The sequence below is a fragment of the Dipodomys spectabilis genome, unplaced genomic scaffold (genome assembly GCF_019054845.1).
Source record: "Dipodomys spectabilis isolate Male_0828 unplaced genomic scaffold, ASM1905484v1 ptg000124l, whole genome shotgun sequence".
NCBI classification, from domain to species: Eukaryota; Metazoa; Chordata; class Mammalia; order Rodentia; family Heteromyidae; genus Dipodomys; species Dipodomys spectabilis.
In genome coordinates this window covers 998,214-1,010,398 of record NW_024870801.1, presented here as the reverse complement: position 1 = coordinate 1,010,398, position 12,185 = coordinate 998,214, and the positions used below count along the sequence as shown (strand labels likewise).

The following is a 12,185-nucleotide window of genomic DNA, read 5'->3' as shown; positions in this document are numbered from 1 at the left end:
CTGGCCTGTCCGCAGGCGTCGGCGATGGTTTCCGTGTCCCCCGACCCCACTCGGGAATCAAAGCCGCAGTGAGCTCTCGGGCCGGGCGGTGGGGTGGACAGGTCCTGGGCCCCGCACCGCTGGCAGGCCCCGAGCCCCCTTCTGTGTCCTGTGAGGCCGGGAGCCTCACCGCGGTAGCCTAGGCGGTGGAATACCGGGTCGCGCGTTACCAGACCTGGGGCTGGGGTCCCTGATGTTCCAGACAGGACCAGGCCTCTGCTCGGCTCAATGAATGACGTCACAAAAATTAATTTTAGGACACACTGAGCCTGAGGTTTATTAGAGGAACAAAGCAAGATAACGCACAACCAGATGCGGGTGTGTGGGTGCAGCTGATAGCACTCTAACCCTCCCGAGTGCGATTTAAAAGCAGGCTGGCTACCTTAGATCCGAACCCAGGCGCATCCCATCCTGTTGTTACACTGTGTCACTTGCGACTAAACTCCCGGCAGAGACTGCTCTCCGAACTTGGCTCACAGGTATCTATCTGGTGGTTACTTTAGAGTGGATTCTGCCACAAGCTCCTTTCAAGACCTGCCCACCCTTGAAGTATTTTCTTTGCAAACATGGTTTCTGCCCAGAGGAGTCATTTTCTCAATCCCAGAATGAGCACACTAACAGAGACACCAACATCGCACCCCTCCCTTTTTTTTCTACTAAACATTGTAGTTCATGAGTATATAGCTTAAAGCAAGCAGTGCATACATGCTTTGAATTAAAAGCTATTAAGAATGAACTTGTCTGTCAGTCTTGGTTGATTCCCCATGCTTCCTTCACACTCGGACATCAGGACCCGTCAAGTCCTGTCTTTCCCACTGGGATCTTTGCACCATCCCAGAGGTGGTGTGGTGGGGGGGAGACACACTACCTGCACTGTGTGGGCTGTCTGTGATGGGGTATGTGGGATCCTGGCCTCACCCCTGAGAAGTGAGTGCTGAGACGTGCAGGGAGCCAGCAGCCTGGGAGAGCAGCAAAGGTTCCTGGAAGGAAGCAGTGTTCAGAGGAGGGCCCTGGTGTCTCTAGAACAGAGGTCTGGTGGGGAGCCCCCAGAATGGAGCTGGTGAGATAAGAAGTGTCCAGTGGGACCCTTCCTGGCCTAGGCCTTGCAGTCCTTGTTCTCATTACCCAAGGACAAATCAACAGCAGCTGTTCCCTGCTCTGAGGATGGCTTTGGAGACCCTATCAAAGGTATGGGGAGCAGGCATCAGCCACATACATGGGGTACAAATCTGAGCCTGGTTCTCCTTTGTAAGCCACTGCAGCCTTGCTGGCTGAGGGGAGCTGATGATCTTTGAGGGATATGGGGAGGTAAACTCGGCAGGCTGCGCAGCAGTCCTGTTTTGAGACCGTGGCTCTGGTGTAACAGACCCGGCTGACTGCTTCCCGCCAGGGTGTGGTGGTGACTTGTGACCAGTGGCCAGGCTGTTCCATCACAGCCAGAGCCTAGGTCCAGGAGTGCAGGGGGGAGGTGCACAGAGCTACCAGTGTTTGACCTCCAGGGGCAGTGTGGCTCTGGACTGCTCAGCAGACAGCAGGTGCACTATGGCACTTTATTCATAGATTCCTATGTATCTGGATAGATTAACCAGTGACTGTATTGTTTGATTCATACACACTTGTTTCCCTTTTCTTTTTCCTCACTATTTGAAGAATGTTGTTGGCGACTAACTTTCCAGATGTCAAAACCATAGGATGTGCCTGAACTTGGGTAGGAATTGGCACAAGGAGACCACGGGAGGACAGCACAGGGAAGGCATTCCAGCGGCCAGATGATGCTAGGTCTGACGTTGTTGACATGGTTGAGTGAAGTGGAAGCCGCCATCCCTGGTGTGTAGGAGTAGGCACAAGCCTGAGCATGGAAGACAGCCAGCGCATTTCTGAGAAGCCTGGCAGGGGCAGGGGCTGCGGTGGTTCCAGCAGCCAGCAACCCCAGGCTCCCCGTCTCCTACCTCAGGCTCCAGCAGCCAGCAACCCCAGGCTCCCCGTCTCCTACCCCAGGCTCCCCATCTCCTACCCTAGGCTCCCCATCTCCTACCCTAGGCTCCCCATCTCCTACCCCAGGCTCCCCATCTCCTACCCCAGGCTCCCCATCTCCTACCCGAGGCTCCTCATCTCCTACCCCAGGCACCTCATCTCCTACCCCAGGCACCTCATCTCCTACCCCAGGCTCCAGCAGCCAGCAACCCCAGGCTCCCCGTCTCCTACCCCAGGCTCCTCATCTCCTACCCCAGGCTCCTCGTCTCCTACCCCAGGCTCCTCGTCTCCTACCCCAGGCTCCCCATCTCCTACCCCAGGCTCCCCGTCTCCTACCCCAGGCTCCCCGTCTACTACCCCAGGCACCTCATCTCCTACCCCAGGCACCCCATCTCCTACCCCAGGCTCCCCGTCTCCTACCCCAGGCTCCCCGTTTCCTACCCCAGGCACCTCATCTCCTACCCCAGGCTCCCCGTCTCCTACCCCAGGCACCTCATCTCCTACCCCAGGCTCCCCGTCTCCTACCCCAAGCACCTCATCTCCTACCCCAGGCTCCCTGTCTCCTACCCCAGGCACCTCATCTCCTACCCCAGGCTCCCCGTCTCCTACCCCAGGCTCCCGTCCTCCATCCTCTTGCATGAAATCTCTGCCTAAAACTACTGTGGTGGGTTAGAGTTTGGAGCTGATAAAGGCAGGCTGGGAGGAGGTCTCGGGCAGCGGTGCCCGGTGGCCTCGGTGGACACGCCGTGCATGCAATGGAAGGGACAGAGACCCCAGTGAGTTGCACTTCAGGCAGAGGAGGCCCCACGGGGAAAGGCGGGCGCTCGACGCCGGGGCCCCGCCCGTCGGTGCAGACGGCCGCCCCTTCCCCCAGCCTCGGCGCCGGAGGCGGAACGGGGCCGTCGGGAGGGGTCACCGGTCCCCCCGGCCGGGATCAGCGGGCGCCCCGGGCGGGCAGGCCTGGGCCTGGAGAGTCTGCTCATACTTCTGCAGCTGAGACCAGAAGCCCGGATTCGGGTCGGCTACCGGCCTGGCGTCCTTCACCATCTGCAGACCAGAGGGGGAGAGAGATAGAGCCAGGGCTCCGGAATGGGTCCCGCGGGGAGCTAGGACGCGCCCAGGCTGCGCCGCCCCGCCGGAAGGCCCGCCCCACCGGAAGGCCTCGCCCCGAAGTCCGCGTCTGCGGGAAGTCCCGCCCCGGAAGTCCCTACCTGGAAGGCGCGCTCCAGGCTGAGGCCGCCGGACCGCATGAGGTAGGCGGTGCACACCGCCGCCGAGCGGCTGCGGCCGTTCTTGCAGTACACGAGGCAGGCGCCGCCGGCCCGAACCGCGGCCTCCATGGCGGCGCAGGTCGGCTCCAGGTGCGTCAGCAGGTCCTCGGCCGGGTCGTCGAACACCGGCACGCGCAGCTCGGCCACGCCGGGCGCGCTGGGGCCGGGCTGCTGGCGGGAGACGTTGACGCACAGCGTGACGCCCGCACGCGCCAGCAACGCCGTGGCGCCCGCACTGCGCGCGTTCCCGAGGAAGAGCGCGGGTGCCACGCGCGCGAACGGCGGCGGCGCGGCCGACTCCGGGCCCATCGCTGACGTCCGGCAGCCGACCCCGCGCGGCTGACCCCTGGGCCTGGCGTGGCCTCGGAGGCCGGCGGGGCGGGGCCTCGGAGGCCGGCGGGGCGGGGCCTCGGAGGCCGGCGGGGGCGTGGCCTCGGAGGCCGGCGGGGCGGGGCCTCGGAGGCCGGAGGGGCGGGGCCTCGGAGGCCGGCGGGGCGGGGCCTCGGAGGCTGGAGGGGCGGGGCCTCGGAGGCCGGCGGGGCGGGGCCTCGGAGGCCGGAGGGGCGGGGCCTCGGAGGCCGGCGGGGCGGGGCCTCGGAGGCCGGCGGGGCCTCGGAGGCTGCGGGGCGGGGCGGGGCCTGCCCTCTCTCCTCTGATTGGCTGCGGGGTCGGCCCTGCGGCGTAGGCTGGGGACTCGCCGCGTTCGGCGCTGCGTTCGGAGCTCGGGGCGACATGGACACCGGGCCGCGTCCCCGGTGGTGGCCTGTGATTCACATCCTCCAGGTCTGTCCTGGGACATCGTGGCTGGGATGGAAGGTTCTCTGGTGTTCGCTTTTACAGCTTTGTTCCTTGGATGTCAGTTAGCGTCTGAATTTGTTTTCCTCTTTAATTGTAAGCACGGCGCATGAAATAAAACTACCATTGACTTAATCGTTTCTTCGCAGGCCATGGTTTCCTAATTGCTTGGCTCAGTACTGTAATTTAAAGGAACTTAGAATCGTTTAGTGCCTCTTGAATCAGTTTTTCCAATGTCCAGTATTTTTCAGATAGATGAGCTGCTGTCAAGTACTAGACAGTTAACTGTAAGTTTGGTTTTATTCTAATATTGAAGGCTTCTGATTTATTTCTGTCCTTCAGTAATGCATCTGATATTTTTTCGGGGGGGGGGTCCGGTCGTGGGGCCTGGGCGCTGTCCCTCAGCTCTTCAGCTCAAGGCTAGCACTCTACCACTTGAGCCACAGTGCCAGTTCTGGCTTTTTTCTTCTTGCTTATGTGGTGCTGAGGAATCGAACCCAGGGCCTCAATGTATGCAAAGCAAGCGCTCTACCACTGAGCCACCTTCCCAGCCTCGCATCTGATTTCTATCACAAGCCATCCTCCATTACCCCCACTCCTCCCAGCCTGGTCTAAGTCAGCTTGAGGCAGGATGTACATTCCTGGCCAGCCTGGTCCATATAGTCTGTCAGTCTGTCTCTGTCTCTCTGTCTCTCTCTCTCTCTCCACACATACACACAGAGCAAACTGCATCATCCTTCATCGAAATACACTGTTTATCTGGCATGGCACGCCAGGCCTTCCACCCTGCATACTAGACAGTGTATGGCGGAGAATAGTCTACAATTGAGTGGCATCTGCATTATCTAGGAACTAGCTAAGAGTGCAAGTTCTCAAGCTTGCTTCAGACCTACAGAATCAAACTCTGGGTGAAGCAGGGCTTGTGTGCCCCCAATCCCAGTTGCTTTGGAGTCTGAGGTAGGAGGAGCTAGATCCTATGCATCAAGCTGGGTACCAGAGACCCTGAGTTCAATCTCCAGGACTAAGGGGGAAAAGGGAAAGAAACCTGCATTTTACTAAGGCCCCTATTACTTGAGATGTGCTAAAGGTTGCATGCATTTAGCCAATTTAAAATGTTATGTCAGGAAAACTAAAACAAGTTACCCCCCCCTCCCCTTAAGCATTGAGCTCTGACTTAGAACATGTAGCACATAATCATGCACTTTCCTCTGACTTTTGTTAGGTTTGCTAGGATTCATAGCATCTTTTTTTTTTAGTGTGCATCTAAAATCATGAGAAATAATTTATGGAAACAATCCTTTTGGAATTTTGTTGGGACCTGTGGCCACCAGGGACAACAAATGACAGACACTGGACCGTGGAATTGAGGTTTGGAGCACCAGGGGTCTGAAGTCCTCCACCAGCTTCAGGTGTCCTGGGTCCATTTTACAAGGTATTTATTGAGTAGGGTACAGGTGCAAACACAAAGGGAAGTCAAATTTCCTTAAAGTCACAGCACCAATAATCCAATACAGTCTTAATCCTTGTCTCAAGCACCAATCATATGGTATAATTTTACTCAAGTGATAATTTTTTTTTTTTTAATTTTAGAAGCAGGTATAAGCAGCAAATGACTTATGGTTAGCATAGATTTTTTTCCTATCCCAAAGTTCCCAGAAAGTTTGGTGTGGAAATAGCCTCCACCTGGGATATAAATGTGAATTCCTGACTCTAGGACTGAATGACCTTTTTGACCTTTTCCCACCATTGTTTCCAAATACCTCACTTGCATTTAATTTGATTGTAATTTTAGGTGACTTTTGATTTTCCCAGAGCCTTTAGTTGTTTTAATAAAAATGCCACTCTGCCTTGTGCACATCAATAATACTGATTCATCGCAATATTTGGGCCCAACACATTTAGAATTCTTTTGCTAGTCGCACCAAATTACCAAATTGTCAGACTTGCCAAATAGTTTTTTTTTCCTTTTTTTTTTTTTTTTGTTGGTCGTGGGGTTTGAACTCTAGGCCTGGGCAATGTCCCTGAGCTCTTCAGCTGAAGGCTAGCTCTCTACGACTTGAGCCACAAGGCCTCATGCATGCGAGGCAAGCACGCTACCACTAAGCCACCTTCCCAGCCCTCAAATGGTTTTCTTGTCTTTATGATTTAGCCCTCTTGGTCCCTCCCACTGGATGATGTAGCAGTTTCCCAGAGCTTCTGTACCAAGCAGGATAGGGTAGGTGTCCCACAGCAACAGAGCAGTATTCTGCAGAGCCTCTGATTGTCCACATCTCCTCAAGACCATTAGGAGGCCCACCATGACCACCAAGGCCTCGTCTTTATGCCTGTGAATACTTTAGGACGGTCACATTCACTGACTTGGGTGTTAGGTTTCAACTTATTTTAGGGGGAAAGGGACACCATTCAACACATAATTGGCACAATTTCACTGATTTGTGGTACATTTCTGCTGGTAGTGGCACTGAACTCTGGGCCCTACAATCTAACTTGGCTTTTTTGCTTAAGGCTTGTTCTTTCCCGCCAGAGCCACATCTGCATGTCTGGCTTCCCCTCCCCCTTTAAAAATGTTATTATAAAGGTGATCATCAGAGGGGCTTACAGTTATGTAAGTCAGATAATGAGTACGTTTCTTTTTGAACAATGTTACACCTTCCCACTTAAGACATTTTTCTGGTTAATTAGAGCTGGGGTCTCATTTTCTTTTATGGCTGGCTTTAGAACCTCAATCTTCAGATCTCAGGCTTCTGAGTACCTAGGATAACAGGCATGAGCCACCAGTGCCTGGCTATTTTGATACCTTAACTGAATATCATTTTACTTTTGGCAGTACTGGGGGTGGAATCCAGGGCTTTGTGAATGCTAAGCAAGCATTGTACCACTGAACTATATGCACAGCCCTTACAACTGTTAGGTCCACCCGGAAAAAATGTCCCCTCCCTTGAAGTCCCTGCCTAGCACCTATGTAACCCAGGTAATGGTGCACCTGGGGGCAGCAGGCGGTTTCCCCTAGGCTCTGAGGTCATGGCTGTGGCCACATCTCCCCGCTGCCCTCTCCCTGTATAGTCAGTCTCCATCTCCGTCATTAGTTCCACCCTTTGGCCCTTTTTCCCCTTGCCCCTCCCCTTCCCCGCCATCCCTTGCACCCCCTGCACAGCCTTTCTTGTGCAGGGCAACAGTATGCTCCCCCTCCCCCCCCCATAAACTTTTCTGCCTGAATCAGGTGAGGGTCTCCTTTTGGTCAGCCTTATAATAACTAATGGAGTCTTTTTTCCCCCCCTCAGTCGTGGGGCTTGAACTCTGGGCCTGGCGCTGTCCCTGCGCTCTTCAGCTCAAGGCGAGCGCTCTACCCCTTGCGCCACAGCGCTACGCCTGGTTTTCTCGTGGTTCATTGGAGATCAGAGTCTCCCTGACTTCCCTGCCGGGGCCGGCTCTGAACCGGGATCCCCGGACCTCAGCCCAGGCGTGGGCTCCGGCGCCCGCTTCCTGATGGGACAGTGACAGTCTGGGTCCGGGGCAGCTGCCATCTTGCCGCCCGTGGGCGCAGCGGCCCAGAAGCCTGAGTGACCAGGGCGGGGACGTGAACTGGGCAGGGACGGGCGCGCGGCAGGGGCCTCGGGCCAGCGCCCCAGAAAGCCGGCCCCCCGAGCTCGGCCTGGCGGAGGGTCCTCGTGGTGGGGCACTGGTGCACGGCCTGGCGCGTCCCCCAGGCCGGTGGGCGAGGCCCGCTGGGAGCCCTCTTCCCCGGGGCGCCAGCGACACCCAGCGCCGAGGCCGGGCAGCGGCGGCGTAGCTGCGGCCGCGGGAGCCGGGGCGCTTGGGGCCCCGAGGCTGAGCACGTCATCGGATGGGTGGATCCTGGAGGGCGGGGACATCGTGAACAGGCGCGGGATTGGCCAAGAGCGGAGGGGAGGGGCGTTGCCGGCAGGACCAAGCGCGGGGATTGGCGGAGGCTGGCAGGGGCTCTCCAGGGAAACGGACGCCGTCCTCCAGCTGTGTCTCGGCGGCTCGGTGGGTCGGGTGTGCGCTCCCGAGCCTCCCCAGCCCCGCCCGCCCTGTGCGCCCCCGGGGCCGGGACGCCCGCGGGGCCCGGGGCGGGGCGGGGCGGGGCGGGGCGGGGCCGCTGGCGGGGCTGCCGTCCCGGGCCCCAGCCGCGGGCCCCAGGGAGAACTGTGGTCCCCGCTCTGCTTCCAGGTTCCAAGAGGAGAGTCATGGAAGACAGTCCTTCCCCCGTCAGCCCAGACCACGAAGCCTCCAAGGGTCCCGACCCCAGAAGCCCGCTGGAGGCCCTGGAGGCCCAGGACAGCTACAGGCTCTTCGCCCGAAGGTGCAGGCCCCGCGAGCCCGTCCCGCGAGCCCGTCCCGCCGCGACCCCGCCCGGAGCTAGTCCCGAGGCACCGCGCAGCGGTCCCCAGAAAGCAAGTCTGGAGAGATGGAAAGGCCTCTGAGGAGAATGTCCGCTCGCCGCCCTCTCACCCGGCCATCTTCTGCGGGGCCGGTGGAGCGGCCCCCTCCCGTCCTAGTTCCCCTTACAGCTCCTCCCTGCTGAGTTAGTGCGCAGGGCTACCTTGGGTCAGTTGCTGCCAGCGCCTTACTTGGACCTGCAACCCCATCCTGTGTGTTCCCGTTGTAAGCTGAACGGTTGTGTGCCTCAGAAACGGATGGCATTTGAAGGGAGTCCTCTGGGCCGTGGCTGGGTTTAGACGAGGACACAGCTCCGGACTGGGGACGGGCTAGGAGTCGGTATTACCAGAGGAAGAGGGGTCAGAGCGCGGCTTCTGCTTTGGCTCTGCTCTGTGAGCTCACAGTGAGAAGGTTCCACTTGCAGACTAGGGAGAAACCCCCAGGAACCAAACCCACTGGCACAGGAGCTTGGACTTCCATCCCCAGGAACCATGGGAAATAAATAGCAGTTGTTTAAGCCCCCCAGGCAGTGGTAGTTTGTTGTATGTAGTAGCCCCAGCAAACTATCACAGTCCTCAGTAGGACACAGAGTTATTTATGCTGGGGATGAGGAGCCCGTGAGGACCAGGCAGAGCAAGCTGGCTGGGCCTTGCCCACTGTGCAAACTGGCCTTTCCCAGTGATCTCTGGGGGGGTCTCACAGCTGATTGGTTATATTGTAATATTCTCTCTCTGTCTCTGTCTCTCTCTCTTTCTTTTGCCAGCCCTAGGGCTTGAACTCAGGGCCTGGGCACTGTCTCTGAGCTTCTTTTGCTCAAGGCCAGCACTCTACCACTTAAGCCACAGTGCCACTTCTGGCCTATTCTGTTTTATATGGTACCGAGGAATTGAACCCAGGGCTTCATGCATGCTAGACAAGCACTCTACTACTAAGCCACATTCCCAGCCCTATTGTAATATTCTTGAGTGACCTCAAAGTTATTTCCATTTTTAAAATCTTTTCCTACTTACACTAAAGGTTTTCTTTCTTCTCTTAATCCCTTTTTAAAACTTATACAAGTAATACTTGTCACATGTAGGAAAATGAGCTAGGAGTGCTGTAACAAATCACCACAGACTGAGAGGCTTAAATAGCAAGCTTATTGTCTCAGACCTCGGTACCAGAAGTCCAAGATCAAGGTGCCAACCATCTTGGCTCCTTCTTCATCCTCAGCTTGTGTGTGGCTCTGTCTTCATCTGTCAGGTCACATCATTCTATGCATTTCTCCGTGTCCAGAGTTCCCCTGCCCCCTTTTAGTTTGAACTCTGGGCCTGGGTGCTGTCCTCAGCTCTTCAGCTCAAGGTGAGCGCTCTACCACTTGAGCCACAGCGCCACTTCCGGTTTTCTGGTGGTTTAATGGAGATAAGAGTCTCACAGACTTTCCTGCCCGGGCTGGCTTTGAACCATGATCCTCAGATCTCAGCCTCCTGAGTAGCTAGGATTACAGGCATGAACCACTGGCGCCCAGCTAAAGTTCCCCTTTTAATGGAGACATGGTCATATTGGGTAGGCCACTACTGTAAAATCTATTTCTAAATGCCATAGTCTGAGTTATTGAAGTTTAAGACTCTGAAATAAGAATTGAGGGATACACTAACGTGTACAAACAATTGAGCAGAAGTAAAAAAGCAAAGCAGGACGATGCCCCCAGCCTTCGTCATTGTTGAATTTGGATGTCTACCTTCCTGGCTCTGTGCACCTACAACAATAGGCCCAACACAGACTGAATACTTCCAGAACTTCCTTGTGCTTAGCCTCTGTGGCTCATGCTAGTCTCCCAGAGCTGGTTGATGGAGGTGTCTTGCTACCAGCTAGGCCACCAGCCAGTGTCTAGAGCAGAGACACATGCATACAGCATCCCCCAGAGAGTTAAGTGGGAGGAAGAGAGGGTTATGTGAGATGGGGACGTTAGGATCCCTGTCTGAGTTATGACTTTAGGTATGATCTTTAGATCCCAAGAGCAGGAAAGAAGCAAATTCCTGCTGCTCAACAGTGTGGATCCCACATCTACCCCTCTGTCAGGCTTCTATCTCTCAATATGCTCTCAATATGCTTCCTGGGTCCATATGTGTGTGCTGAGTATTTGCTTCCTTCTTGGCCTGGTGCTGGTGTTGCTGGCTTGAGTGGGAGGACCCCAGCATGAACACAGCTGCCCAGCAACAACTGGAGGTAGCTATGGTTGTGGGCCATCAAGTCCCAGGTGGTGGAGCCAGCAGCTGGGGGAGCCAGCAGCTGGAGCCATGTGGGTGGAGGGGCTGACTGGTCTTTCCTAGAAACCAGCACATCTGCCCTTGGCCATGGCTCCTTACCGGCACTTTTCGCTTCTCAGATGCCCCTGGGAAATCACTGTATCCTTTGTGCCTCAGTTTCCTTTTCTGTGCACATGCCTCAGGGGTGTGAGAGTGAAATGAAATGGTACACTGAAATGGTACAGATACACAGTCATTTTTTTTTTTTTTTTTGGTGCTGGTTCTGGGGCTTGAACTCAGCCTGACGCTGTCCCTGATTTTTTTTTTTCTCCCAGCTACCAGCTGAGCCACAGCTCCACTTTCAGCTTTTTGGTGGTTAAGAGGACATAGTCTCATGGGCTTTCCTGCTCTGGCTGGCTTTGAACAATCCTCAGATCTTAGCCTCTTGAGTAGCTAGCATTATAAGTGTCCCTTGGCTTGTGGCATGCTGTTACTATGAAGACATTTCAGCCTTCCTTGATACCCTTTCCCTCCTGTCTTCCTAGGGACAGGCCAGTGACCCCAGGGGAGGAAGATGAAGGGTCTGAGGCTAACCTGCAGGACAGGGACCTGAAGAGGAACTACATCGAGCTTGTCCAAGGCATGCAGGAGTGGCAGGACGGCTGTGTCTACCGGGGGGAGTTTGGGCTTGACATGAAGCTTGGATACGGAGAGTTCTCTTGGCCCACAGGAGAGGTAGGTGTCTTCCCTTGCTGCCTCGCATCCTCCCCGGGGCCTGGGGACCGGCCTTCTCCTAAGAGCCACATGATAGGAACCTTAGCATCCATCCCAGGGCTGGTAGGCTGCCTGCCCTCTCTACATCACAGGGCCAGAAGAAAGTCCCTGCAGACCCCCTCAGCTAGCCCTGGTTACCTGAGGATCTGGGGAGGGGGGTGAGGTTTGGGAAGCTGTGACTCAAGAAGATGGGTTTTATTCTAGGCACATGTTTGAAAATTAGCAAATTATGAGCGCAAGCTGAAACTGCCTCGTATTTAAGATCAAATGACAGAAAGAAACAAAGACATGTTCTCGCACCCTCACTAGAGCATGCTGAGTCCCTCAGTGAAGATTTAGTGGTGTCAAGGGTCTGAACCAGGGACCCCACAGCCAGAGCTCTTTGTGCCTCCTGGTGCCCTTGGCTGTGTACAGTAGCTAAGTGCACAGTGAAGCTGGGCCTGTGTTGTATCTAGGGCCACCAATCGTAGATGCCGGTATGTCCCCCTCACCTGCACCATTTGCCTGAGTAAATGACTCTGCCCTGGCATTGCCTGGAGTGTGTGTGTGTGTGTGTGTGTGTGTGTGTGTGTGTGTGTGTGTGTGTGTGTGTGTGTGTGTGTGTGTGTGTGTGTGTGTGTGTGTGTGTGTGTGTGTGATGGGGCTTGAAACTCTGGGCCTGGGTGCTGTTCTTGAGCTTCTTTTGCTCAGGGCTAGCACTCTA

The 12,185-nt window shown here is 55.9% G+C and overlaps 3 protein-coding genes across 3 annotated transcripts in view; 2 read left to right on the top strand and 1 right to left on the bottom strand.

Moving 5' to 3' along the window:
• Positions 1–286: 286 nt before the first annotated feature.
• On the bottom strand, positions 287–3,593 carry Dusp28 (dual specificity phosphatase 28). The gene is made up of 2 exons (XM_042689058.1): positions 3,225–3,593; positions 287–3,060 (listed from the first exon to the last, which is right to left on the bottom strand). The coding sequence occupies exons 1-2, from the start codon at positions 3,591–3,593 to the stop codon at positions 2,926–2,928; spliced, it is 504 nt and encodes a 167-aa protein (XP_042544992.1). The 3' UTR covers positions 287–2,925.
• Positions 1,895–2,686, top strand: LOC122115679 (vegetative cell wall protein gp1-like). Its single transcript, XM_042689082.1, has one exon. It carries the CDS (start codon positions 1,895–1,897, stop codon positions 2,684–2,686), a length of 792 nt encoding a protein of 263 aa, XP_042545016.1.
• A 4,694-nt stretch (positions 3,594–8,287) lies between the features above and the next one.
• Positions 8,288–12,185, top strand: part of Ankmy1 (ankyrin repeat and MYND domain containing 1) — a 35,191-nt gene continuing 31,293 nt past the window's right edge. The window contains exons 1-2 of the mRNA XM_042689081.1: positions 8,288–8,403; positions 11,254–11,443. Coding sequence (XP_042545015.1) covers positions 8,288–8,403; positions 11,254–11,443 — 306 coding nt within the window. The remainder of the gene's footprint in view (positions 8,404–11,253; positions 11,444–12,185) is intronic.